Genomic DNA, 25097 nt, shown 5'->3' with positions numbered 1-25097 from the left:
TGATATTTAAAAAATGTCTTTCAGAAGCAGAGAAGTTAGACGTCTCAGAAGTCTAACCATCTATTAAAACCATAAAATATAAGATACCATAACAGGACGTCAGCTCCATGCAAGCGTAGGAGGTGTGGTTTCATGTTTTAGTATTTTATTTTCCTTTCATTTCAATTCAACTACAAGCTTTAGTTCATTTCTCTCCTGTCGTCTCAATTCAAAAAGATAGTGTCTAAAAATATGGGATAGGATGCATCTTATTTTCTCTTTTTTCCCCCCTAAACTTCAAAATCAAACAGACTGTATTTGATACCAACTCTGTACATATTGTATTAATAACAATAGTGCATCTGCCATAGTGCAAAGCTCAAAGGAACCAAACTGACCTCATACACGCATACAGTTTCAGACAAGCTGCCTCCTGGATCCCAGACTAGATCTCTTTAATCTCATTTACCGTGGGGATCGTTACAAAGCCTCTGGGGTGAGGCGTCCGCCCAGGGCTCAGGGCTATCAACAAATGTACAAAAGATTCATGACATTTAAGTGATAGCTGGAATGATAAGAGAGACGCCAGACAGCTTAGCTTCGCTGTTACGCCACATTTAAAGATGCATGGACAGCGTTGACTACGGGAGAAATTTGCAGATGCAGGTCCTGACAGCTATATGTTTGGAACAGATACAACTCATTATTTTAACATAGCTTTTAAATAAATCTTCATACAGTGCATTTAACATTCAGTATATCTTGCACATATTTACAAAGAGGTGTGCATACAGTTGGCTAGTGCTCGTTTTCTGTAGGTACATGACATAAAAACTGTTTTATTAATGTGCTGCCTTTATGGTGCCATGGCTGCAGCACACAACAGTTTGTAGAAAGAGATGATATTCTAGAGGTAAAAACCTGCCTATCTACCTGTGATAGGAGGAGTGTTAAAGTGTACATGGACACAAACTGCCCCTAACACTAATGTAAACACGCATACATTCTTCCTTTCTTTAAAAATCTCTTGCACACGTACATTTACCCGTGAACACACGTACAGATTAAACCTCCTAAGCGTACAAACTTTGGGCCTGAAAGTGGTGAGCACGCACACAGACAGATATTGTGGAATGTATATGTTGATCAGTCTGTGGTTGAAAACACTAAGTTACGGTCTCTGCTGCTTCAAAGTTCAGTGGTTTAAAATGATCCCAAAACCATAACACCCAGCTTCCCTTTTTGTACCTGAAACTTGTGGGTGGGGGCAGGTAGGATGCCTCAAGTTAACAAATAACAATGAACATAAACTCAGTTAATCAGTCTGGGCTCTGGCTCATGGCTGGCTAGTTTCTGAGCCATCACTTTCTATGATCATCAGTCCGTCCTCACACTCTCTTTGGAAAACATGCAAATAGTCCAATGCAGTTGTATCCATGTTGCCAGGCTTTGTAGATTAAAACAGATAGTTGTCCACTTAGAGATGCACCTAGTCATGGCCTGGCCTCGGAGGAACTTCTCCTTTAAGAAAAAAGGAAACTATTCAGCTCCTGTTATGTCATTTCAGTCTGTCAGCTGGCCGGTCTGTGTGCTAGTCCAACATTTAAGTGTGGACTCAGTTGGCGGCCGGTTTAGTTCATATGCAGGCAGGCAGGTTGGAAATACATGTCTCTTATTAAATTGGTCCACCGTTGATATGTTCTTCATCAGACTGTTAAAGATGTGAGTAAAGGAGGTACACAGACACCGAATCACATTCTTAGAGCCACCAGACTGGAGGAAGACCCTGGTGTCTCCCACAGGGAAAGCCACCTGCTCGCTCTACGGCATGGCTCAAACACAGTCCTCAGCGGCTTGCTGGAAGCAGCCACACAAGTATGATTTGGCTGGTATGGTGAGAGGAGCTCCACGGGCCCAGAGGAGGACGGAGCCAGGCAGGAGGAGGACAGACGAAAGGAGCCGACGGGGGAGTGTGGAGGAAACGATGATCGGAAGAGGTTCGGAGAGGTTTTGGGACAGGAGTGGAAGACTTTTTTTTTTTGTTCCCCTCTTCTCTGATGTGGAAACGACACAGTGCGAGGAGGAAGACAGGAGTAGACAGGACACAAAGACAGAGAGACAGACAGGCATCTTATCCTCCGCCAGATCTGAAAGAAAAGTGAAAACAGAAACTGTAAAGAAAAATGCTGCATAGACAACAGTGGATGAGGATGCTTGAGAAATGGAAGAAGGCAATCTGCTTTACAATGATAAGGGAATATTTTGGGATTGGGGACAGGGATGAGGAGGGCTTTTTTTTTTCTTTGCAAGATTTGAATAGGGATGAAGCATTCCAGAAAAAGGAGCAGTGAGATGTATGGCGCTCTGTGGGGATGAGCCAAAAGGATGAACTTCAGATGGTGAATGAAGGAGTAAGAAGCCATGCTGAGGGAATTAGGGATGATGGGAGGACATGGATGTTTTGTCATGCTGCTCCAGCGACAGAATATCACACTGCCATGGTCCTGCAAAGTTATACCTTCCTCTCCGAATGTTCCTGCATCCCATTAGCACACATCAAGAGAAAAGACAACATGTCAAGACACATCAGTGACAGTAGGAAAAATAACAAACAGCTTTGAGAAGCATGTTATGAAGCTGATCATCTTGCATTAGAATTACGTTAAATTTAAAAACAAATAAGCAATGTTAGTTAACAGTTAGAATTGTTGAAACCTTACATACCTTAAAACATCAATTAAAAGCCTAGCCTTTTTTGGACATAAAAGCTGAATCCGCTTTACAGTCGAGATTTAATCACAAAACTGTTTTATATAGATGTTAACTTTAAATTTAAGAGAAAAAACACAGATCAAACAAAGACCCAGTCAGTCATCCAATCCATTATTTCATCCACCAGTTCTCTCCAAAATCTTTCTTGCAAGATTACAGTGATGACATCACATGCAGCAGGTCTACAGTCATCATGGCACCGACTCTCTCAGCCCCAAAGAGTCCAACAAGCCAGAGGTCTGACTAGGAAGACAAAACTTCCTGCTTACAGCTCATGCACACATGCACAGACACTGACCCCTGGCCCTAAAAGGACTGACTACATGCTATGAATGATTTAAATTCTGCTTTTTGATTAACAACTTTTCACTGGCCACAGATATCTTACAAATCTACCTGTGACTAAAGCAGAAGCAGTCCTTTTAGGTCAGAGTATTAGGAGTGAACAATAGCAAGCATGCACAGGTGGAACAGTGTAGAAGAAGCACATCAGCGAGGGCGTTTGGGGTTAGGATGCTGCCTCTAGGAGAAAAACTGGGTAATGCAGGCTAAAAGAGCACCAACGGTAAAACGTTAAATAATAACACTTTTTCATAAATGGCTAATAAATCTATTTGACTTGAGCAAAATGCTGCAGCAGTTCCTGGCAGATTAACATCTCGGTCCTGCCCTGTCATTACGATAAAAGGGACTGAAAGGTGCAGGATGGAGCTCAGGGTTGATTAATGATTCAATCAAAGAAAACAAAACGGCCAGAGTGATGCTTCGCACGGATTTTGACGCCAAAAGCAGTTCAAGCATTTGCACGGATGAGCTCAGACTCAACCCCCAATTCCCCCTCCCCTGGTTGGGCGGTGAATTGCAAACTAGGGTCTATCCCAGAGGGGTGAGAGTGGGAGGGGCGGGGGTTTCCTTTAGGTAGAAGCAGACAGGTACACAAAGGCATGCCAGAACTCTTACTTAAATCCCCATCCTGTTCCCCCTAGGACTATAGCTGCCAGGAGAATAGCACCTGCGATGGACCCTATTATGATATTGGTGCCACTGGGACCTGCGCAGAGGAAGGAGGAGGGAGGAAGGGTGCGGAGGAGGAGGAGGAGGAAGAGGAGGAGGAGGAGGAGGGGCAGAAACAAAACAACACCACTAAAAAACACACGTCAGAGGACAGCATCAACACTGTACATCAACAACATCAACTAGAGAGAGAGAAAAAGAGAGAGGCAGATGGTAAGATACCTGCAGACAGAGAAAGAGAGATGAAAGGAAGGAGGAGGATACCAGCACGTGGGGTGGAGGTGGGAGAACGGGCGGGTGAGCGAGGGAGGTCAGGGAGACAACAGTAACAAAAAAAACAAACAAAAAAAAAGCAAAGGAGAGAGAGTTTTATTACTTTGTTCTCATTCCCCCTCTCCTGCTCTCTCAGCTGGACACCCTCTTGCTCAGGGTGGCTTTTTTGGCCCTATGAGAGCAGCTGCTCAATTGCTCTGTGTCATTGGCAGACTGCAAGAAAGTAAGGAAGACACTTGAAGATGCCTGCAAGACATACAGTACCACCACACACACACACGCACACACATTTACACTGACACACTGTACATGCACATATGCTCTAATGGATAAACGTGTCTCAACATACACCCACACTCTTCCAACATTGAAACCAGGGCTCAGCAGGAAGGAAAACACTGTGCGGTCTAAATGTTGATGTTTCTCACAACAATCAGGTGAGCTACTCTGTGTGTTCGAGGACAAGATACTGCACTCGGCTTCAGTGCATAGAAACGCTACAGTGATGATGGGTAGAGACTATGAGAGGGAGATGAGAGGCAGACAGAGAGAGAGAGAGACATGGGCAGGTTGAGAGACACTATGGACCTTTCTTCTCTGGGCCCGTCGGGACTGTTGGCTCGGGGATGGGATCAAAGACACTGCAGTCCTTCCCTGTATAGTCCCTGTCACAGATACACTTCACCTCATTACTGCAGGTCTACAAGAGAGACAGAGAGAGGGAGGGGGAGCTGAAAATCAAGTGCAATAGCTGGTAAAAGAAAGAGACAAGCAGAGAGAGATGTTGAAACTGATATGTAGCCGGTAAGCATGGATTTGGTGATTTGCAGCCTGGGCGCCGGAAGAAAATGGTGGCATTGTACATCTCTGCACACCACAGATATGTTGCATTTGTACATTTCATACATATCATATCAACATTTCCAAACTGATGTAATATGAGTTGACTTCATCATCGAGAAGGTAGAGGGGATGTTGGATGGCGTGACACCTAGGTGATACGACCTACAACTAAATCGACCCACATTTGTTAGTGCCTTTCTAGTCATCCGAATACTCAAAGCGCTTTTACACTATGAGTAACATTCACCCATCCACACACACATTCATACACTGGTGGCCAAGGCTACCATACAAGGTGCCACCTGCTACTCAGTTTGTTTAACATAGTCACACAATGATGGAACAGCCATCAGCAAATTTGGGCTCAGTATCTTGCTCAAGGATACTTCGAGATGCAGACTGGAGGAGCCAGAGGTTGAACCAATGATCTTCCGATTAGTGGATGACCCACTCTGCTTCAGTTGTTTTTATGTGAGTCATTGCTGCATTTCCAAAGGCTTTTAAGCACCACACATGGGTGTTTTTCAGCGACCCATTGCTGTGTTTTCACCTGGGACAATGCCATGAAAAAGCAGTTGTTTAGTGCCACCAAAACTAGATATTTTAAGCCAAAACATAATCTTTTCCTATCCATCACTAAGTGCTTTTGTGCTTAAACATAACCACACATTAACTACAGCACTGTTGAATTGTTAAGTTTTAGGGTATCTGCAACATAATATTAGAAATATAACGTTTCCTTGATCTGCAGAAACACACAATGTCAACATTTATTTTGGCAACTGGGTTGGGATTTGCAGCTTAAAACAAATCTATGAATCTGTTAAGACTGAATTTCAAGTGAAACCTTTTTTTTTAGACTTCAACAGACATTCAATTAGAGTATTTCAACATGTAGTTTAAACCTATTGCACAGTAAAATAAAGTCATTTAGATACTGTTGAAGCAATACCTGCAATGTGTATTTGAATTTTGACCTTAAAATTTGGTAGATTAAAAGCAGAAGAAATCTTTAACATAAAAACAATAGTCATATCACCTATATTTAGATGTGAAACAGGTCCTAAATACATGTTAGATTATAGTTATGAATGAAACAGTGGATCTACACATAATGTTCCATTTTTGTTGACACTGTCATAAAGGTATTAAATTTTATGTGGACTGAGGACCAACAATTAGAGACACCTCTCTATAAAATGTAGTCAGTACAATACAACCTTTAACTATAATCTCAATACTAAACATATCTTTATCAACAATGTCACCAAAAACACTGAGGAGCTTCACAAACATAGATGTTATGGCAAGGCTGTTGGATGTACCTAATAAAGTGGCCACTGAGTGAATGTACCTAATATGTCTGAAAAACATTCACTTGTACGATAAGAGGGACTTAATTCTTGTCAGTCTGTGTACACTGCAGTACAAAGAGGAGTGTCTTGATGTCTTTTGACCTGCAAATCACCAAATCAATGCTTGCAAAGAAGTTGTGAGCGCAAGAATTTTTTACCCCATGGTCAGAACAGATGCGCCCATAGTTGGATCCCGAACAGCTGCTGAGGTTGAATGCCGCCACAGGGAGGCAGCGTCGCTCCAAACACATCATGTTGGGACCACAGGGAGTGCCGTCCTCCACGTAGCCCAGGTCTGAGCCGTCCTCCAGCAGAGCATGGCCGCCTCTGTGTGAAGCATCCAAACATGTCAGGCAGACGGGAGATAAGGGGGTAGAACTAGACATTTAGGGACATGATATTTAAATTTTCACACCCTATATTAGTTGTAGCAGATCAAATGGACTGCTTACCTGCAGTCCAAGTACTTGTTCTGGTGATAGAGGGTGAAGCTGGTCACCTCACCCTGCAGGTCTCCAAACTTTGGCTTCATCGTCACATTGGCACAAAACAGAAAGCCACATAAAACATCCCTACACAGAAAAAAACATAATGGCAGAGGACAATGTGCATTAAAAAAGCAGAAAAAGGTGAACACGCTGTCTTCTATGAGAATATAAGCAAAGAGGATCAGGATAATGTGACTCACGGCTTGTTGCACTGCAGCCAGCCTTGACCTTCAGGGCCTGGACCACAGTTGCCTTTCTCTGTCCCCTCAGCGTTCAGCTTCTCATAACAAAACCTGTCCGCTGAATCTGAGAGGGCAAACGAAGACCTAAATTAGACTGTCGCAAGGGGAATGAGACTACATGCGCCCTTTCAAGGTGCATGTGTTCTATACTTACTATAACCCCAGAGTCCCCTACATTGTCCGTCACGAGTCCTGCATCGTCCTCCGTAACAGCGGCCCTGAAGAAATGAGACAACAATAATCACGCACATGTCGGAGTGCAGCATGCAGACTAGCAAACATGACACTAACCAGACCTTACCTGACTTGTGTCACACATGTAGCCATCCAGCTTGTGGACGTTATGAGGACACTGCAAAAGGAGCAAAGTACTGAATGTTCTAGACACTCTGGTTGATCTTGCAGTTTTTCTTCAGTGTTATGAAAGTCAGCTCTACCTGGCTGGAGTCTCCGGTGCAGGTCTCTGGGATATCACAGTCGTTCACAGCCTCTCGACACACCACGCCTCTCCGCTCATACTAGGTCACAGCATAAAGAGGCAACAGGTAAATGCTGGATACGTCATGTTAGTAATCATACAGGCTATAGAGATGAGATGACACTTTGCTGAATTTATTACAGTTAGTTTAACTTTTCTTAAACAGTTTTTACGCTCTATAAAAGAAAGCACTATAATTATACACCAGGGCACGCAGTGTGAATCCCTTGACAGTAAGATAGAAGTTGTGGAGGCTGAAGCTCAAAACAAACCGTATCTCTTAAACTCTACTGATGAGCGAAACCGAAGAAGATGGATGCCCAATGTGTTATTTGGTTAAAAAAACTTCTCCTATTGCATGCAAGAGAAAATAACTGTTGCTGGTACTGTTTACAAACCTTATCATTTATAGGAACACAACACACAAAAATGTTTTAGCTCAGCTTCCCTTTTTTTCTTGTGCGTGTGTGTCATTTTGTATCATTCTGTGTCCCCTCTCTACATTCGGAGTTTGAGTTGCAGGTTGGAGAATTTACCAGTCAATCTGATCAGAGCTGATCAGATCGATGGATGACAGGAGCAGCTGCTGCAGAGGCAAGTCAACCAAACTCTTACACCCAGTGCAATGACTGGTTAAGTTTCGCTTTCATTACACCTGGCGATCTGCTGCTCAGAGAGTGTGGTGCAGTGAGTAACCGCTCAATGTATTTATTCCAATAGTGCTCCTAAAATAATAAAAAAAATCAATACGTGGCGGCAGATGATGTTATCATGGCGGGCTGCCAAAAATAAATGAATGTGTGGGAAACCCCGGTACACACTAAGCTGCTGTTTTCTTTTTGTCTGTCTGTTATTGATGCTTATAATGTAGCCTGGGCCCATATTCATGTTCATAATCATCAACATCTGTGCATGCCAGTATGTTACCGAACCAAAAGTCAAAATTCAAATGAAATTTCACTGGCATCTGATTTTGGAGAAATAGATAAATAGCCAAACATGAGCAAAGATTATGATTCTCTTACTTAGCAATAAATATAAAGTGATTACATTCTGCACATCTCAATTCCTCTCTAGCAGCAAGGCAATGGAGATAGTGTGCAAAGGACGCCTCACCATGCACGTTTGGCCGTTACCACAAAACCTCATCTCAGTGAGTTCGCAACATTTTGCCGCAAGTCAGTTTATATGGAAGCCAGCACGCTACAGTGGTCAATGTTCTTTGCAGTGACAAAGGTACACATAAAAATGGCCACCACTGTGATCATCCTGCTATGCTGGTTTGAATGGAAATGTCCGTCTTACCCTCATTCTATTTCTATGGCGTGCACTCACCTTACAACTACTGCAGCAGAGTCCATTACTGCACATGGCATCATGGGTAAGTGTGCACTTTTTACAGCAGGCTCCTCCGCTACGGGCACACTCCTGCAGCCACAGACATGAAAACAAACCTTCAGCTCTGCTCCAGAAAACAGCTCAAGAATTAGCTTTAATGCATGATGTCCAAATGGGTACTCACCACCTGGGATCCACAGTCACACTCTTCTCCTGGCTCCACGAAGCCATTCCCACACTCTGGAGGGTCCAACAGCTGAGAGAGACAGAGATGGACATATATGAGAACATATATAACTAGGTGACAGATGGATGAGAGATGAAACATATCAGTGATATAGGAGACTGTTGGCTGAGACTACAGAGATACTAATATGCGTAACATAAATGTATCATGGTCCTCTGAGTTTGTGTTTTCTGTTGGAAATTAGGCTACAAGAATAATTAATTAGTCTATAACTATGATGCTAAGCACACCCTATATCCCCACATGGCCCTCACCTTGTTTGGCTTGTTGAACAGGCAGCTCCCGCCCCCCTGGAGCAAGAACTGGATGTACTCATCTACACTGCAGCGAGAAAACTTTCTGGGCAGATAATATCTGTGTTCACACACACAAACACACACACAAAGATCGAGAGCAGGACATTAAAAAGTAAAAGAATAAGTGAAAAAAAAACAGCACAATGCTTTTCCGCCAGTTAGGAATGCCAGATCCACTGTGGGTGGCTGTGCCATCACTTTGCAATCTGACAGAAATGTTACCATCTGTAGTAGGATATTACTCAAACGAATAATTGAAATCTGTATTGTTCCATCTGGCAAGGACAGCCAAATCGAAATCACGCTTAGTGTATGGTAAATACTTCAAATTTAATTTATAATTCTTACAAGGTAGCTGGCACAATGAGGTCTGATGTTTCAACAAGTTTTCTTAACACATCAGACACAAGCTGTGATTATCACAGGCTCGGCTCATTGAAAACTGTGTCAAAGTCAAAGCATCCCTCTGTTCCAGGTGTTTAATTGTCTAATTGAGTGAAATGAACGGAACAAATCGCAGCTTAGAGGGAGAGCGACAGGAAAACAGGCCTGCTGCTTAATAGTGTCAACAAACACAGAAGAGATGCATTTTACAGGTGTGTCATGTTCTTTTTGTTGTTCACTTCAGTGATCTATGATGGATCTTTACCCCGTGTCTTCCATGATGCAGCCCAGCCAGGCATCTGGGCACCTGCAGTCTCCTGTGAAGAAGGAGGAAGAGGAGCAAAGATGAGACGGGGAAACCTGAATAAATTACATGAAATTAAAAAAAAAGGAACAATGTGGTGTTCATGGCCCGAGCCGTGACACTTCACATGCTGCAGCAAGATTTATGATCAACAAAGAAGAATAGACTTGTAAAACTGGTACCTATTAACAGAGGTATGGAGCGCCTATAGAGTATGCACTGAGCTCTTGTCCTGGCATTGAATAATGGACCTGATGGCTCTTCAACATTAATCACTGAGCCCATTGTTCAGTGGCAGAAATGCTCTAACCAGCAGCCCCTCCCTCTTAGACACAGGTGACTAATCACCTAATGGAGAAGTCTAATTACAAAAGAGGACTGCTGGACAGGGACACCAACACCCAACGCTGTCTCTACCACCCCCCTTCAATACAGTCCCCTCCTGCCTCGATCCTCCCCACACTGATCTTGAGCTCTTGCTTTGATAATTTATTTAATTACCTGCAGAGTTGCGGATGTTATTCCACCTCATACCGACGTTCTGGCCGAGACTCTGGCACAAAGTGATGGCCATTGCTCCTACATTCCCATACTGCGACACACACACATAGATTCAACACAATGAGATGGGGATAACATTAATAAAATCCTAATGGTAACTTGGGTTGCACCAAACAGGATGTACTTAAAGTGGCAATCTTTAAGATTTTAGTCCTCTGTGATTTGGTGACACCTGTAGTAACTGGTAGTCAAAGAGCTCTGCGGGCAGCGAAACAAATTGTTGTTCTTTTAATTAAGAATTCAGGCAATAATTCGACTTTTAGAACCATCAATTCTGTGAGCAACCATAACTGATTTTAAACTGCTCCGTGTATGAGTCTGCAGACAGCAGAGCACAGTGAGAGGAGTTGGTTAGTCGCAGCTCTCTGTGGCTGCTTGTTCTGATGCCATTACTGCCTGCAATATTCCAAACTGATCCAGTGTCAACAAATGCCAAAAATGATCATTCTCTTGTTTGATCAACATATTTTTGATGAATGATAACGGTAAGTGCTGAGCTCACTGAAAAACACATTGCATTTCCTGTAACCCCCTCATAATTAAAGTCAACTGGTGTTTCGCTGGTTTAACACCAATGGGAGCATCCATTTGCATATCTATTTTTAAATGTTGGTAGAATTGCAACAAAATAAGATAGAGCAATAATTCTTTTTGCATATAAAACTGGAGGAGTTACATTAACATATCTCACATTCATTGTGTCCCAGAGCACTGTTTCCTTGCACTAATGGGTTTGTAGAAATCCAGTAAAAAGCGCACACAACAAAAACATTATAATCCAGATCGCGGGTGTTCACAGCACTTCCCACATTGGAATTAGCTTCATCATGTTGTGAGCATGACCTAATTTTCTTGCGTGTATTTAGAAAAACATGTGTTAAAAAAAATGATTTTCATTTTTTGGGGGTTTATTACACTTTTAGCATATTATTTTATTAGTATGGACATAAGTCCAAACATACTATTAAAATTTGGGATATAAGGGTTGTATTGATGTATAGTGTATTAAACTACTCAAAAAATGGCACTACAGCATGTAAAAATGTAAAAGATATGCTCTGGAGGACTTGTTCTATGGTAGGTCTTAAAATTTGGAAATGTTTTGTTTGCATTAGCAGTAATTTAATACAGCACTTTGGCAAATGTCACCCTCAACACCCACTTCATAATACTGCAAATATATATAAATATTGCAGTACTTTCATCAGTGGGCCATAGGCTCAATCACCACTGTTACCATTTGTTTCAGTGAAAATCTTTGAGATTATTACTTTCAAACCATAATTAAAATAATACATAGGCTTTGTTGCTTTTTTGCTAAGCGTTAATGAGAAGATTGAAACCACTCCCATGTTTTTATGATACAGCCACATCCAGCGGCCCGTTAACTTAGCTTGGAGCTATCACTGACTCCAGCTACATGTTTACCATACGAATACGAGTGTCACAATCTCTGCAAGGAAGTCAGTAAGTATATTTCTAAACTATTCCTTTATTTTATGGTTTATTTAATAACTCTGTTGCAATAAAAACTCGAAACCTAAAGGAGCTGTATACAACATTCAGAGCAGAGTCCGAGCCAGGATTGTCTGCCCATGGTTCTCAACATGGAGGCGGCTGGGCAGGCAGCTAGTAGTGTTAACAGTGTAGACAATGCCAACAATGGCAACAACAGTGCTGACAGAGCTAATGGTGTTAACGTGTAGGGGGGGACCCCTACCCCCCTGCGATAAGCTAGCCAGTGGGATACACACACAGGGACTCCCATGCACTAATATCAAGCGCTGCCGGACTGTCTGCCATAACATCAGGATGCCATTATTTCACTATATCTTCACACAGACATAGTAATAGTCGTTCGCTACTATATTAATACTCTGTATGTCACATACACTTCCTTTAATATTATCTAAATAACTAAACACGTTTAACATGCAAACTTCATAATCTTTAGTCCTCTCCTCACCATGTTGCACCAAACTTTTACCTCTGATCTAAAATGACAGTTGAGGAGGTTCAATATAAAAACTTTAATCATCATCACACTTTATCTTTTAAATCAATGGTTTAATTTAAACTGTGCAACAAAAATGATCTGGTTTAATCTTATCAGTCTGTATTTAGCTAAATCATTATCTATAGTTTAATTTAATCCCCGTTGGTGCAACAGAAAAAATAACCCCTTTAGATTTTCCTCACCTCGTTGATGCCTCCTCCCCGTGTTAGAGAGCACACTCCTCCTGTGTAGGCCGTCCCACTGCGGCTACTGTGAAATGTGCGCCCTCTGAGGTTCACAGGAAAGATACCATGATTTAAAATAAAACCTCAACTTGCACCCAAACATCAAATAAGCCTTAATTCTCAAGATATTAGATTTCTGTCCTCTTACGAGAAAAGATGGACGACGTCACTCTGATCTTTGATGTTGTCCTTCCTGTATTTCATGAAGTTCTGCAGCGTTATCAATGGATCTTCCACTACTGGCATCATATTTTTAGAGATCCAGGTCTCCATGGCAACCAGCACGATCCTTGTGTTCAACTGTTCCTTATAGATCTGGGGACCAAAAAACGCCCATCAGTTTACCGTTTTGTTGGCGTGACACCTGTGCTGTGAACACTCTGTGTGCTTTCTGGGATAAATCATTTTCAAATGTGGAAATAAAAAAAACACACTTCTCGACAGGTGGCGGTGTGTGTGTGTAGAGTTTAGGAGTAGGAGGATTATAATCCTTCAAACAAAGCTCTTACCGCATCTGCCATGTTGACCACTGCTTTGGCAAAGTTCTTGGTTTGGCTGCTAGAGCGACGCAGCTGTACAAACTGTGGAGACACAGAGATACACAGATGGTGTAACATTCAGTCTCTCACATACAAGTTTGTACTTCTATACTTGTATGGATGCTGACATAAGGCATTACTTTATAGGAATGTTTCACTGACTTTATTGCCATCTGCATCGGCAGATCAAAATGCTGGCAAGTATTTGTATCCAGTTTCTAACTTTTGCTTTATTTCCAGCTTTATTTTGTCTTTACTCATTTATGACAGTTATACCTATGAGGGCAGCTTAGTTTACTTTCACCATTGCATACTCTGATGTCAGTGGATGCATGATGAAGTTAGCAGTCTGCCTGTGCAGCCTCTGTCAGCTTTGCAGCGATAGAAAAATTTCCAGCAGCCTAAATGTAGCTTTTTCATGTGTCTACATTTGTGAGACAAGCAAACATGATAGCAACTGGTAACCCAATTTTGCAATGCAATGTATGACTGCAATGTAACATTGAAAGGGTGCACTGTCAGTTTACGTCCACTGAAAGTGTGTTTTTGCCACTGACAGGCTCAGATTGTTCAACTGTCTGGAAACATTATAGAAAGGAACCCTACAGAGATAGGCCTTTTTGTTAATGAGTAAAATCCCCTTTGTTTAACCAGAAACCAAACCCACCACGCTCCATTAAAAAACATAATTTTATATTCCTAAATCACACCTCATTCAGAGTCAACAGAAACTAAATGAAACAACAAAAAATGTCTTGATTGGTCTTTCCATTGTTCCAACAACTACCAACTCTAGCATGGCTAAAATAAACCCTTAATTCCTCCAATTAGACGTGAAGATATGCTGGTTGCATGCACATTAAAAATCCTGTGTATTTAAATGGAGACTGGTGGGTTTGCGCTGACGATTTCGGGACTGATTTTTGGTCAATGCAAAAGGATCTTACTCTTGAAAAAACAGGTCTATCTCTGTGGGAATTCTTTTCATAATGTTATCAGACACATAGATTAACAATTTGAGCCTGCCAGTGGTAAAAACAAGCACTTTTAGTGGATGTAAACTGATGGTGCACAAATGGCTCAGGTGGTTACAATGCAGCCTGTTTCCCTGTATTCACTCAATGCTGGACCAGTTTCAAAACTTGTTGTTCCCATTAGTCACTTGGACACAAATACCTGGGAAAACAGGGTTCAGGCTGAAAGTAAAAATTAAGTCATTCTTTGATACACACATCCCCAAGCCATGCTGGTAGATGGTTAACCTCACAAACCATGCTGGTAGATCTAGACACTGTTGGACAGCCTCTATCACCCAGAACACTGTGCTTTCTCAGGATGACAAAGACCACCAGCACAGGACAGATGTCCACATAAACCACAGCAATAAGTACTTTCAACTCACCATGTCGTTGTCGTTGACCACCATCAACTCAATATATTTGGTCTCAGTCTGGACCGAGGGCTTGCGGGCATATCTCTTGGATCGCCTCAGCCCCCCAGACACCTGCTGCTCCCTCATTTGGTCTGGTCTGTCGTCATCATCATCACCATCACCTCCTGTGCTATCCCACTCACTGTCCTCTGTACAGTCTGGACACAGAGAAGCGGAGCTGTGGGCACTTAAAGCAATATTACTTTTCCTGTGCTATACGGTGCAGTGCAAACATCGCTATCTCATGTTCAGTCAAAACATTACAGTTCCCTCTCAGAAAAGCTGTGACTGTTATTAACCCCATGTCTGAACATTTTTTTAATAACATAAGCAATATATAGAATATTAAATAACATTTATCTTGATATTATTGAAACAGTTATGGATTAGAGGTTGGGTCTTATTTATCTAACTGAAGGTAAGGTGGTTATATTAAATGTAATAATGGTAAGAAGATGAGGAAAGACTTGAAGGCAATATTAATATAATATTCTGGTGTGATATATGAGTGTCAGTAATTTATGTTTTAAATGCACTTATGTACCTGGGCAGCGGGGGGAAAGTCTGATATCAGGCATCCTGCGGATTAAGTGAGCACCATCATTCTAAAACAAAATACACCCAGTTGTCATTAGGCGCATAAGGATCTCAAATAAACAAAATAAGCTAATAATAAGTAAATAAATCTGTAATTCTCATTACAACTACTGTCCACTGACTATTTACCTGATTGCTCCCATTCTGTATGGGCTCAATCCCGTAAGAGAAGAGGCCATCAGAGAACATGCCACTAAAGAACCAACAAGGAGAGAAAGAAAGGGAGATGCAGAGGAGAAATTTAACATATTAAGAAATTATGTGTGCAGAAAATATGCACAGGACAACAAATGTGATTATTTAAATAAAGTTCAGGCTCACCACAGGCCGTGGCAGGTGGAGAGAGCTGCCCAGGACGCTGGTAAACCTCTTAACCTTCCCTGGTAGTAGCAGTGCTCCCCTCCCTGTGGACACAGCGCACCACTACTTCATGAAACAACATCTAGTGACACACTTCAGGCTCTCTTTTATACTTCATTGGGTATCGTAATAGGTCAACTCCAAGGGAAAACCTTCCACAACCTCTGCACGTGTGACCCCCCCCCCCTCTTTCCCCACTATAGCGTTTATGGTACAGTTTGTGACCTACTTGTGTCCTGCGCTCTACTCTATTCTGCTTCACTGACAACAGAGGTGGAGGTAGACCTTTGACAAGGATCTCTTCAATAAATCAACACTCACGTTGCCCACACAGTTTGCTCTGAGAATTTAACATGGCATGACGGCACAGTGGGCAGGCTGCACCAGAAAAACACAGGATGAGAGTAAAAAGGGAACTGAGCTCTGCTCTTTACTGTCCTTATAACAACCTTGACTACCACAATAGAGCGTGAGCTTTTGTCTGCGGCTAACACTCCCTCAAAAGCGGGCGTGCTGCCTCACGCGGTCACAGCAGGTGAAAATGAACCACCAGGAAAGGTGAGTACAGTGAGAAACACTGGTTCACCTGGATCAAATTGGGTTCACCAGGGTGTCTCAGCCTTGCCACAACAGCTCAGCCAAACAACGCCTCGGTGCTCTGAGTGGAAACGAAAGCATTCTAGCAACAGAGATCTGCCTGGTGACGTGTTGCCCTGGATTCGTCGCACCTGCCATGTCCAGCAGCGGCATCGGAGGCGTCACGTGAGGCTTCCATCCAGCTGAGCAACAATCTGGCCTGACTACAGGTCTCCATCCCCAACCCTATAAGCCTCCTGTCTGTCCCGCCACTCTGGGAACAAACCGATTGTCTATGAACACGCATACACCCCCCAAATTACTCCTCCCTGTTCCAAAGCTCATCTTGTCTTTGTATTAACTGGTATTTTACTCCTCATTTTCCCTCCTCCTCCTCCTTCTCCTCCTCCTCCTCTCGCCGGCTCTGCTCTTCCCTCCCTCTTGCTCTTCTTTCATTCTCTTCGCTGCCAAGAACTTAATGACACTGCTGAGCTAACTCATTGCTATGGAAACAGGCTTTTGATTGGTCAGGAGGACTGAGGGAGAGTTTGGAATGATTGTTGGGGGGGACATGGAGCGGTGGCTGGGTGGGTGGGTGTCTACTGGGGTGGGGGGGGGGGGGGGGGGGCACATTTGTACAAGAAAAAAAAAACAACATTAGCCATCCCTGCTGGCTAGCAGAATGCAGTGACATTCCTCTGGTCTGTCCTGACAAGCGCACATCACATTAGATGTCAAGGCGTTCATCCATTTTCCTGTTATCTCTTAATTCATTCTCTGACCTTGTGGTTTTACACCACAGGCATCTGCTGCCTTTCTTCTTGACCGTCTGAGAAAGGCCACAGCAGCGAGGCATGCAGGCACGCCGCTGACAGGAAAAACCCACGTATGTAGAGCACAGTAACGTGCATAATCTCAACAGTTCCACGGCAGCCTACTTTTGAAGCAGAGAGCACACAATGCACTTTCTATAAATAGATAAAACGGGCGATCAAACTGCAACAACATCAATAAAACATTGCAATCACATTAACAAAAGATAAAAACAAACAGGAAGCACGTGTTTTATTTCTAAAATCAGACTTCAATCAAACAGATCTGCGTTAGATGACCATAAAATATATATACAAGATATGGAAATTGTGTTATATAACGAGCTCTAATAGTGAGCTACTGCATCTGACAAGCAAAACTTTAAATTAATTCTAAGACTCACTGGCACCAGCACCAGTGTAAAATGTGACAAAGTCTCAGTTTCTGCAGCCAAAGAACTGAATGCTGCACCGCCACTCCGGTCATCTCATTAATATGCTGCCTTCTGTGTGCCAAAAGACAAGTTCACTCACTAAAATTCTGTCAGCACACATCCCCACCCCACGCAAACAGCCTTACCACTGACTGTGAGGGTCTGCCATCCTGGTTAAAGTGCCGCTCCACATATTCTGAAGACAGAAGGTGACTGCAAAGAGAGGAGAGATACCATGAATATCTCTAAAAGCATTATCTCTATCGCCTTGTAATAAAAATTGGTTTCATCAGGGTTATTTTCCACCTCTTGTTCCCCCCTTGAATGTGTTTCACAAAGAATAAGTGGACATATTAACATGTGGTGTTAATAAAATCAGTGGAACCTCATAAACATGCACCAGTGTGTGTGTGTGTGTGTGTGTGTGTGTGTGTGTGTCACATTGGTATTCCCCATCTTGTCATGTAACATAATAGAGGCGCTAAGTGCATTTGCTTAAGTGCTGGGAAATGCTAATGAGGACAGCTGCAGCGAATTAAAAGCGCCTACTGATACTGTACTGAAGTGTGTACAAAAAGGCAGATCTGATGATTTTTGGATGATAATACTAACTGGTTTAGCTCCAGATCCAGAGTGAAGGTGTGTCCAAAGGCTTCCACTTGGAAACAGCTCTGGGCCAAGTGGACGGGCTGAAAAAAAAAAAAAAACAACCCCACAGTGACAGAGACAGATTTGATAGTTGATAAATCAAAGTGTAACAAAGCAATTGTAGTTGCCGCTCTGTAAAAGCCACAGAGTGATTGTGGAAAAAGTCCCATGAATAATTCAACAGAATCAATACTGTGTACGCTCTAAAAGCAACTCGCCGGTTGAAATATTATGATTGATAAAGTCTCCATTGATCGACAGTGGCTGCCAACATTCGGGCAGGCCTGACTGCGGAGAGCTATGGCTGTTTAAGAGCTAAGCTTGAATTTCGTGATGGAGATGGATGGAGAGGAAGGAGGCAAGAAGGAGGGGAGGAGGAGAAGGAGAAAACTGTGCTGGTATGGTCTATATCAGTGGTCATCAATTACACTTGTTGAAGGGCAAGATTTTTTCTAAGTAGAAACTGTGAGGGCCAGACTTTGAAAAAAAATACCCATTTTGACCTAATTAGCCTATAATAGTTTCTTGATATTATTAATACTTGTTTAATAACATAAGAAAAATATTTTATTCATTTTATTCCTGGTTCAGACCAGGCAAATATCAGTGAGACCAGTGAGTGACAGAGAGAGGGAAACAGAAGGTGGAAGGTGGACTATTGCATGCAATGTTTCTCTAAGTTCGGCAGTGAATGACTCACTCAGAACGCTGTTTTATCACTTTTTGACACTTCACTGCTCTTTGGTAATAATAAAAGCTACGACTAATGGCTTCATGGACAATAAGGACTGGTGTGATGGTGGGAATATGAGGTGCTGTCCTGTTCCTGCTATGAATTATTGCACAGCAGTTCTAAGCTGTTCAAAGGCGTCTGTGGAACAGCGCTGCCCATGTTCAGGAGGAGTGACCGTGTGGCCATCTTGCTGAGGTCAGGATCTGTGGACAGTTAAATCATTCCATAACCAAAAACCATGGATTACCAGAACCATCTGGAAACATGGACAATCACAAAGCAGCAGCTGACAATGTAAGAAGACGCCAATAATGACTATATTACTCTGCACAAATGTGTTTGCATGTTCTCTCCCTGTCAGCGTGGGTTTTCTGTGGGTACTCCAGCTTCCTCCCACAGTCCAAAGACATGCACGTTAACTGGTGACTCTAAATTGCCCGTAGGTAAGAATGTGAGTGTGAATGGTTGTCCGTCTCTATGTGTCAGCCCTGTGATAGTCTGAAGACCTGTCCAGGTTGTACCCCGCCTCTCACCAAATGTCAGCTGGGATAGGCTCCAGTCCCCTGTGATCCCCAACAGAATAACTGGTTACAGAAAATGAATGAAGGAATGAAGTTAAGGGACCTAATGGGAACATGTTTCATTGGAGTTGTACTTTGTATAATTCCATGTGATTGATGATTTTGTACCCATGGGTTTTTCACTAACATATCTGGGGTTGGTAAATCATTCCTAATAAAATTATTTCCATTTCAGTAGTTTGGTACATTTTCCTACAAAAAATTTGGCATCATATGAAATCATGAGCCAGCAATGTGTTTAACCTATGTATTTAGAGAGGCTACATCTGTGTGACCAATGCACTGACTGGAGCAAAGAAGGAAACAACCCCAGTAGGTGGAGTCGTTTTAAGGTACGTTGTCACCATGTTTCTTTTCCTAAACCTAAACCTAACCTCTGTAACTTTATTTGCCCACATCTAACTTCCCAAACTTTTTGTTACGTACATAACCCCCTTTCTGGGGTGCTATCATACAAACCACTGTGAGCACATTTTTGTAGGATATCATATGAACGGTTGTGTGAGGTTGTGGGGTTGCTTCAAATTAGGAATACAAAATGAAAATATTCTAAATACTAATAACACATTTTTTACCTCCTCACATCTTCTGAATTGATTAATATTCTGCGAGCTGGATGGGTAGCTTTGGCGAGACGTACGGTGGCCAGTAGGCCGCCAGTTGAGGATCACTGGTCTATATACAGCCATGTTGTGCCAATGTCCCTAATGGACAGCTGCCAGAGCTGAGGAGGTGAGGAGACAGCAGGGCCAGGAGAGAGAGAGAGATTTAGTGCAGACTAAACAGTGTGTCTCTTCAGCAGCTCTGACTGTGCCAACGTGGCTTTGATCTCAGTCTGGAGGAACCAGGCTGCAGTGAATCACTGGGCTTTTACAATAAAATGCATCACTATCCAGGAATTATTCCCTCCAATGAGTATGGACAACAGATTTCTTACTACTGTCTTGGAAGAGGCTGAAGCATGATGTCCATCAGTGCTGCTGTCTCTGTACAATAATGTTGTTCCACAGCTTTACAGTGATAGCGTTTGTCCTCTGGTCACTATGTGTGACTGCTCTTGAGGTGTCTGACAAACCATTTTCAACACAAGGTCCTTTTAATAGCAGCTCTGGTGTTTTTGATTCTATCACATGATCTTGCTCAGCACAGTGAATTGAAAAATGGTAGATGTTCAAAATGACATTTTTTTAAGAACTTTAAAGATATACTGAGTGGGAATTGTCACTTACTGTTTGTAAACACTCGCCAGCGAAAATGAAATGGAAAGCCAACCCCAGATTCACACATTTTTTGGAACGAGCTTTGTTTGCTTGGTGTTTTGCATTTGCAGTTTTTGGGTACTGGCTCCACGATTTTCTTAGCTTTCTCTTTACTGTGTGCCTGGTCACTACTTCTTATAAATTCCTGACCTAACCTGCCCACTGTGCCCAGGAGCCTCCTGACCATGGCAAAATGAGAAGAAAGTAAGAAAATACAGGCAAAGGGCAGAGTCTCTGAAAATAAATACACCACCACACACCTCTAGTGGGTCATTAGTGCGTTGTGTTCAGAGCGATTACTTTTGCATAAGTTTAACTATCATATTTCTTTAAGGACTTCTTGTCCCTGTTGGTTCAAAGCTGAGCTTGAATTTATCTTGACCAAACAATTTCTCCTGAAGATCATTTAAATAGCTGCTCTGGAGCTTTTGATCACATGACATCACCAATCCATCTTCTTACAGACCTTTTTAAGCCATAATGGATATTAAAAATATTGTAAATTGAGTATTATTTACCATAAAATCAATATACATTTTTACATAACTATAGTACTGCCAAAAGTTGTGGCTGCCTTCTTTATGTTAAACAAACTTATTTAAATCTATGTGGGAATTGGTCTCACAATGAGTACTTAACTAAAGGTATACTACGCAGGATTTTCCTTAAAAAAAATGTATAGACTTACACAGATGTAATCCTCTGCCTGTATTTCTTTATTTTATTCTTATTTTGCTGTGTTCGGGATGTTCCTGGGCACAGCACACAGCTGAAGTTGGGACTTTACAAAAAGGTGCCAGACCATAAGCTGCATGTACTGTATCTAAGAGGAAACTTAGAAAATCATGGAGACAGTGCCAAAAAAATGCAGATATAACAAACAAGAGTGGATCTGGAGTTGGCTTTCACTTTCACTTTAGCTGGCGATATTGTTTGCAACCAATAACCGTCAATTCCTGCATAGCATACCTTCAACCAATAAGATCAATTTAAAAGACAGGATATCCTCACACCAAACAATAATACAGATATCCTGATACAGCATATTTACCTCAGCCTGAAATTCTAAAAATAGCTGTCATTCAATCTGTGCTAAAAAAAAACATCTTTACATAAGACATTCATCGTTCAGTGTCAACTGACAACAACAAAATAAACACTACAGATAAAAAAAAAACACTAGTTAAGCAAAATGCTGCCTCACCTATTTTCATCGCAGCATGATGTGACAGAAAAGAAAAAAAAGTTCAGCTCATCCCCTGCTGCTTCTAAATTTATCATCTCCCTCATTCCAGGCATCTTTAATATTTCAAAAAACAAAACACAGCAGGTCTAGACAAGAACAGCTGCTGGAACAGGGACTTCTGAAACCCTGTCTACTTGAGCAGTGTCATCATTTGTATCTTAGGAATATAGATTATGTTCGCTGGTACTATTTTTTTATTCATTTAGTGTCTAGCTCGGTTAAGACAGCCTCTCTTCCAGAGGCAACAGCATTCATCATTCGTCTTCAAACATGTGATTGTGTGTGTGTGTGTGTGTGTGTGTGTGTGTAAGGAGCCTAATGTGTTCTCTCATAACAGTTATATGAACCACATCATATCAGCATGACATAACAGAGAGAGAGAAACAGGGGAGTGAGGAATGGGGAGTGCTCAAGCCTCTTGGACCATGCAGCACTTCTCACACAGGCCTGCTTCATAATTAATGGGGACATACTTCAACACACCACTGAATAATGAAGAAGTCGAGGGCTCAGCGAGGCAGTTGGATGATCAGACATGATGACTGAATATTTCAGGATGGGCCAAGCTTTGTCATGTGGAGATAAGGGGCCACCACAAACGCACGCTAACATTTAAACAGGTCTTTGATGAATTGTACATTTACTACAATGCTTGCACAGCACACAAAGCAGGTCAGAAGGTTTTACTTTCAGAACTTGTTGCCAGATGTTACGACTTGAGTTTAGGCGGGAATAAATGGCTGCTCAACAACAACTTGTCTGTCTCGGTTGCGTCCCACCTGACATTGCTTCACTGTGGACATTCGGAGGGATTTTCAGTGACTAACTGGGTCAAAATCACGAGGAGTGGAGACTGCTGCAAGACACCACCCTGCACTGTCATCCCTGTGTAGCAGGAGCTGCGTGAGCAGTAGAGAGCCGAGCGCTGCACTGTTACAGACACTGTTTCCCCATCACCAGAATAGCAGTCTGTCTTGGTACTGTCACACCCATATGTGTCCACACAGACTTGCTACAATGCCACCAATAGTGAGGATGCATCCTGAGCACTAGACTTGACATTTTTAAAGGTTTCCTGAACTTAATGAGCTGCACATTCAGCTACAGGGCCTGGTTTCATATGATTTTGGTCCAGAAAAAAAAACTGATTTAAAAGGCCATTCTTATACATTCTCAAACTCAAACTACAGTCAGATTAATCTGTTTCCAATTTTGCTGGGAGATTCCTGAAACCTTGTCAAGCTTGTGTCCCTGGCCCTTACATTAAGACCACTGGAGTGAGAATCACAGTGAACAGAGTGATCCATTGCAAAATTAAACATAATAAAAGGGCCAAAAGGAAGGGTTACCCTTAGTTACAACTTACCAAGGTGTAACTAAGGGTAACCCTTAGTTACAACTTACCAAGGTGTTCCCAGTGCTGTTCTTCACCCTGGTATCCAAGTGGTCATGAGCCATTTCCTCCTCTGACTCGATCTGCTGCACCAGCCGTTTTGGATAGACAATCTTGGAAGCAGTGTCCCCGCTGTCGGACTGCCCTGCCGGGGTAAACCAGTCCCAGATGCCTCCATCCTGCTCCAGGCTCCTGGACACACCTACAGGTAGTACAACAGAGACAATCTCACGGTAGGCTCATGAGTGTGCAGAGGTTTTGGCAAGGTAGGGACAAATTGGACCTGCTAGTGATGCAGTGCATAGGTGTAGATCTCAGGGGGAAGCAGGGGACATGTCACCCTCAATATTTAGATAGCATGCAAAATTGAAGACACTTGCACTGTAAAAGTCACAAACTGGTGCTTAAAAGTGATCTAGAATGTAGGAAATTAAGTGTTTAATGCTCAGAATTTGTCTCATATGTGTCCCCCCAAATATTAACACAAGACCTGTGCCCTTAGTAGTGAGGTAATCAAATGGTAGAAGTTGGTTTGAAAGTGAAATACTTTAAATAAGCCCCACTGTGTGAGTATTCAGATCAGTGTTTTTTTTTCTGTAAACTAATGGTCTGCTGACCTCATTCATCACACTAACCAGTTAATAACCGTTTTATCAGTCGCAGCTCCAGTCTGAGAAATTCAGTGGGCATAATTAAGTTTTGATGGAAAATGATAATAATGTAGTCATAGTTTATAGGCTGACGCCCATACTGACACACACAGGGCCTATGTAGCTTAAAATCCCAGCAATCATCAATCAGACTGTAAAAACACGTTGCCTTTGTGACTGGTAAGTTATATCATGGTGCTTTTAGATGTTGATTGGGTTAAACACCGCTGTAAATGGTTATGGGTACGTTGGATATAGGCGATGGGGCTGCGATGGAAATGTGTTGATGCAGCAAATCTACCGCATCGGAGAGTGCTCTGAGGCCAGCAGGCTGCTTGGCACCGTGCTCCCGCTACAATACAATCGCAGCCTACACACCGGGGTTAGAAAAGTGCTGGTGCAAGGGGAAAAAATGTGGATGCAAAGGAAACGAAAAGGGTACTCCCGCTCTTCATCCAAACCCCCTCTCTCTCTCCCTCCTCTCTGCCTCTCTTACCTGAGACCGCAAGCCTGTCGCCCACTGCAGCAAAGACCATGAAGCACCACACCGCCAGCATGATCTTCACATATTCCCCCGGATTACAACATCGAGAGCCGCAAAATGTCACGAACCCGGCCGACGGAGGGGAGGAAAGGGACCAAAAAGCGCACAGCAGAAATGATGGCGAGGAGCGACAGTGAATCTGCTGCTAAACATCTGATGATGCGCGTCCTCTCATCTCTCCCCCCTCTCCTTCTCTCGCGCTCTCTCTCGCCCTCTCAGCTCCAGCAAACACCGCTACAGAGAATTTGGATTAGCATATCAGAGTAATGAAAAATGAATCATAACCTAGGCCAGGGCGGAGGTGATCAATACAGGCCTATACATTGATCAGTGAGGAAATAGTGAGGAGAAACGGGAGAGTGCGCACCGCGGATGCATAGCTCCGCAAAAATGCGCGGGTGCGTACTGGTGTATAGATGAGGTTGTACGTGTGTGTGTGTGTGTGTGTGTGTGTGTGTGTGTGTGTGTGTGTGTGAAT

At 42.6% G+C, this 25097-nt stretch overlaps 1 protein-coding gene across 3 annotated transcripts; it reads right to left on the bottom strand.

The window, feature by feature from the left end:
* Window positions 1–128: 128 nt before the first annotated feature.
* On the bottom strand, window positions 129–25097 carry LOC117268587 (disintegrin and metalloproteinase domain-containing protein 11-like). Of its 3 annotated transcripts, XM_078161731.1 has the most exons (26): window positions 24572–25096; window positions 23437–23627; window positions 18178–18254; window positions 17712–17778; window positions 15705–15787; window positions 15513–15576; window positions 15331–15391; window positions 14757–14944; window positions 13325–13396; window positions 12964–13130; window positions 12774–12858; window positions 10515–10605; window positions 9975–10026; window positions 9284–9383; window positions 8967–9038; window positions 8780–8872; window positions 7404–7484; window positions 7268–7318; window positions 7121–7184; window positions 6925–7030; window positions 6689–6808; window positions 6395–6563; window positions 4627–4738; window positions 3712–3802; window positions 2498–2515; window positions 129–2126 (listed from the first exon to the last, which is right to left on the bottom strand). In XM_078161731.1, the coding sequence occupies exons 1-26, from the start codon at window positions 24630–24632 to the stop codon at window positions 2111–2113; spliced, it is 2352 nt and encodes a 783-aa protein (XP_078017857.1). In that variant the 5' UTR covers window positions 24633–25096; the 3' UTR covers window positions 129–2110. The 3 variants fall into 3 exon arrangements, with proteins under 3 accessions (XP_078017857.1, XP_078017855.1, XP_078017858.1); XM_078161729.1 differs by lacking the exons at window positions 2498–2515; window positions 3712–3802 and having other exon boundaries at window positions 24572–25097; XM_078161732.1 differs by lacking the exons at window positions 129–2126; window positions 2498–2515; window positions 3712–3802 and adding an exon at window positions 3810–4251 and having other exon boundaries at window positions 24572–25097.

This window comes from Epinephelus lanceolatus, chromosome 18 (genome assembly GCF_041903045.1).
Source record: "Epinephelus lanceolatus isolate andai-2023 chromosome 18, ASM4190304v1, whole genome shotgun sequence".
NCBI classification, from domain to species: Eukaryota; Metazoa; Chordata; class Actinopteri; order Perciformes; family Serranidae; genus Epinephelus; species Epinephelus lanceolatus.
The sequence above is the reverse complement of the archived record's forward strand: the minus strand, read 5'-3'. Positions and strand labels throughout refer to the sequence as shown.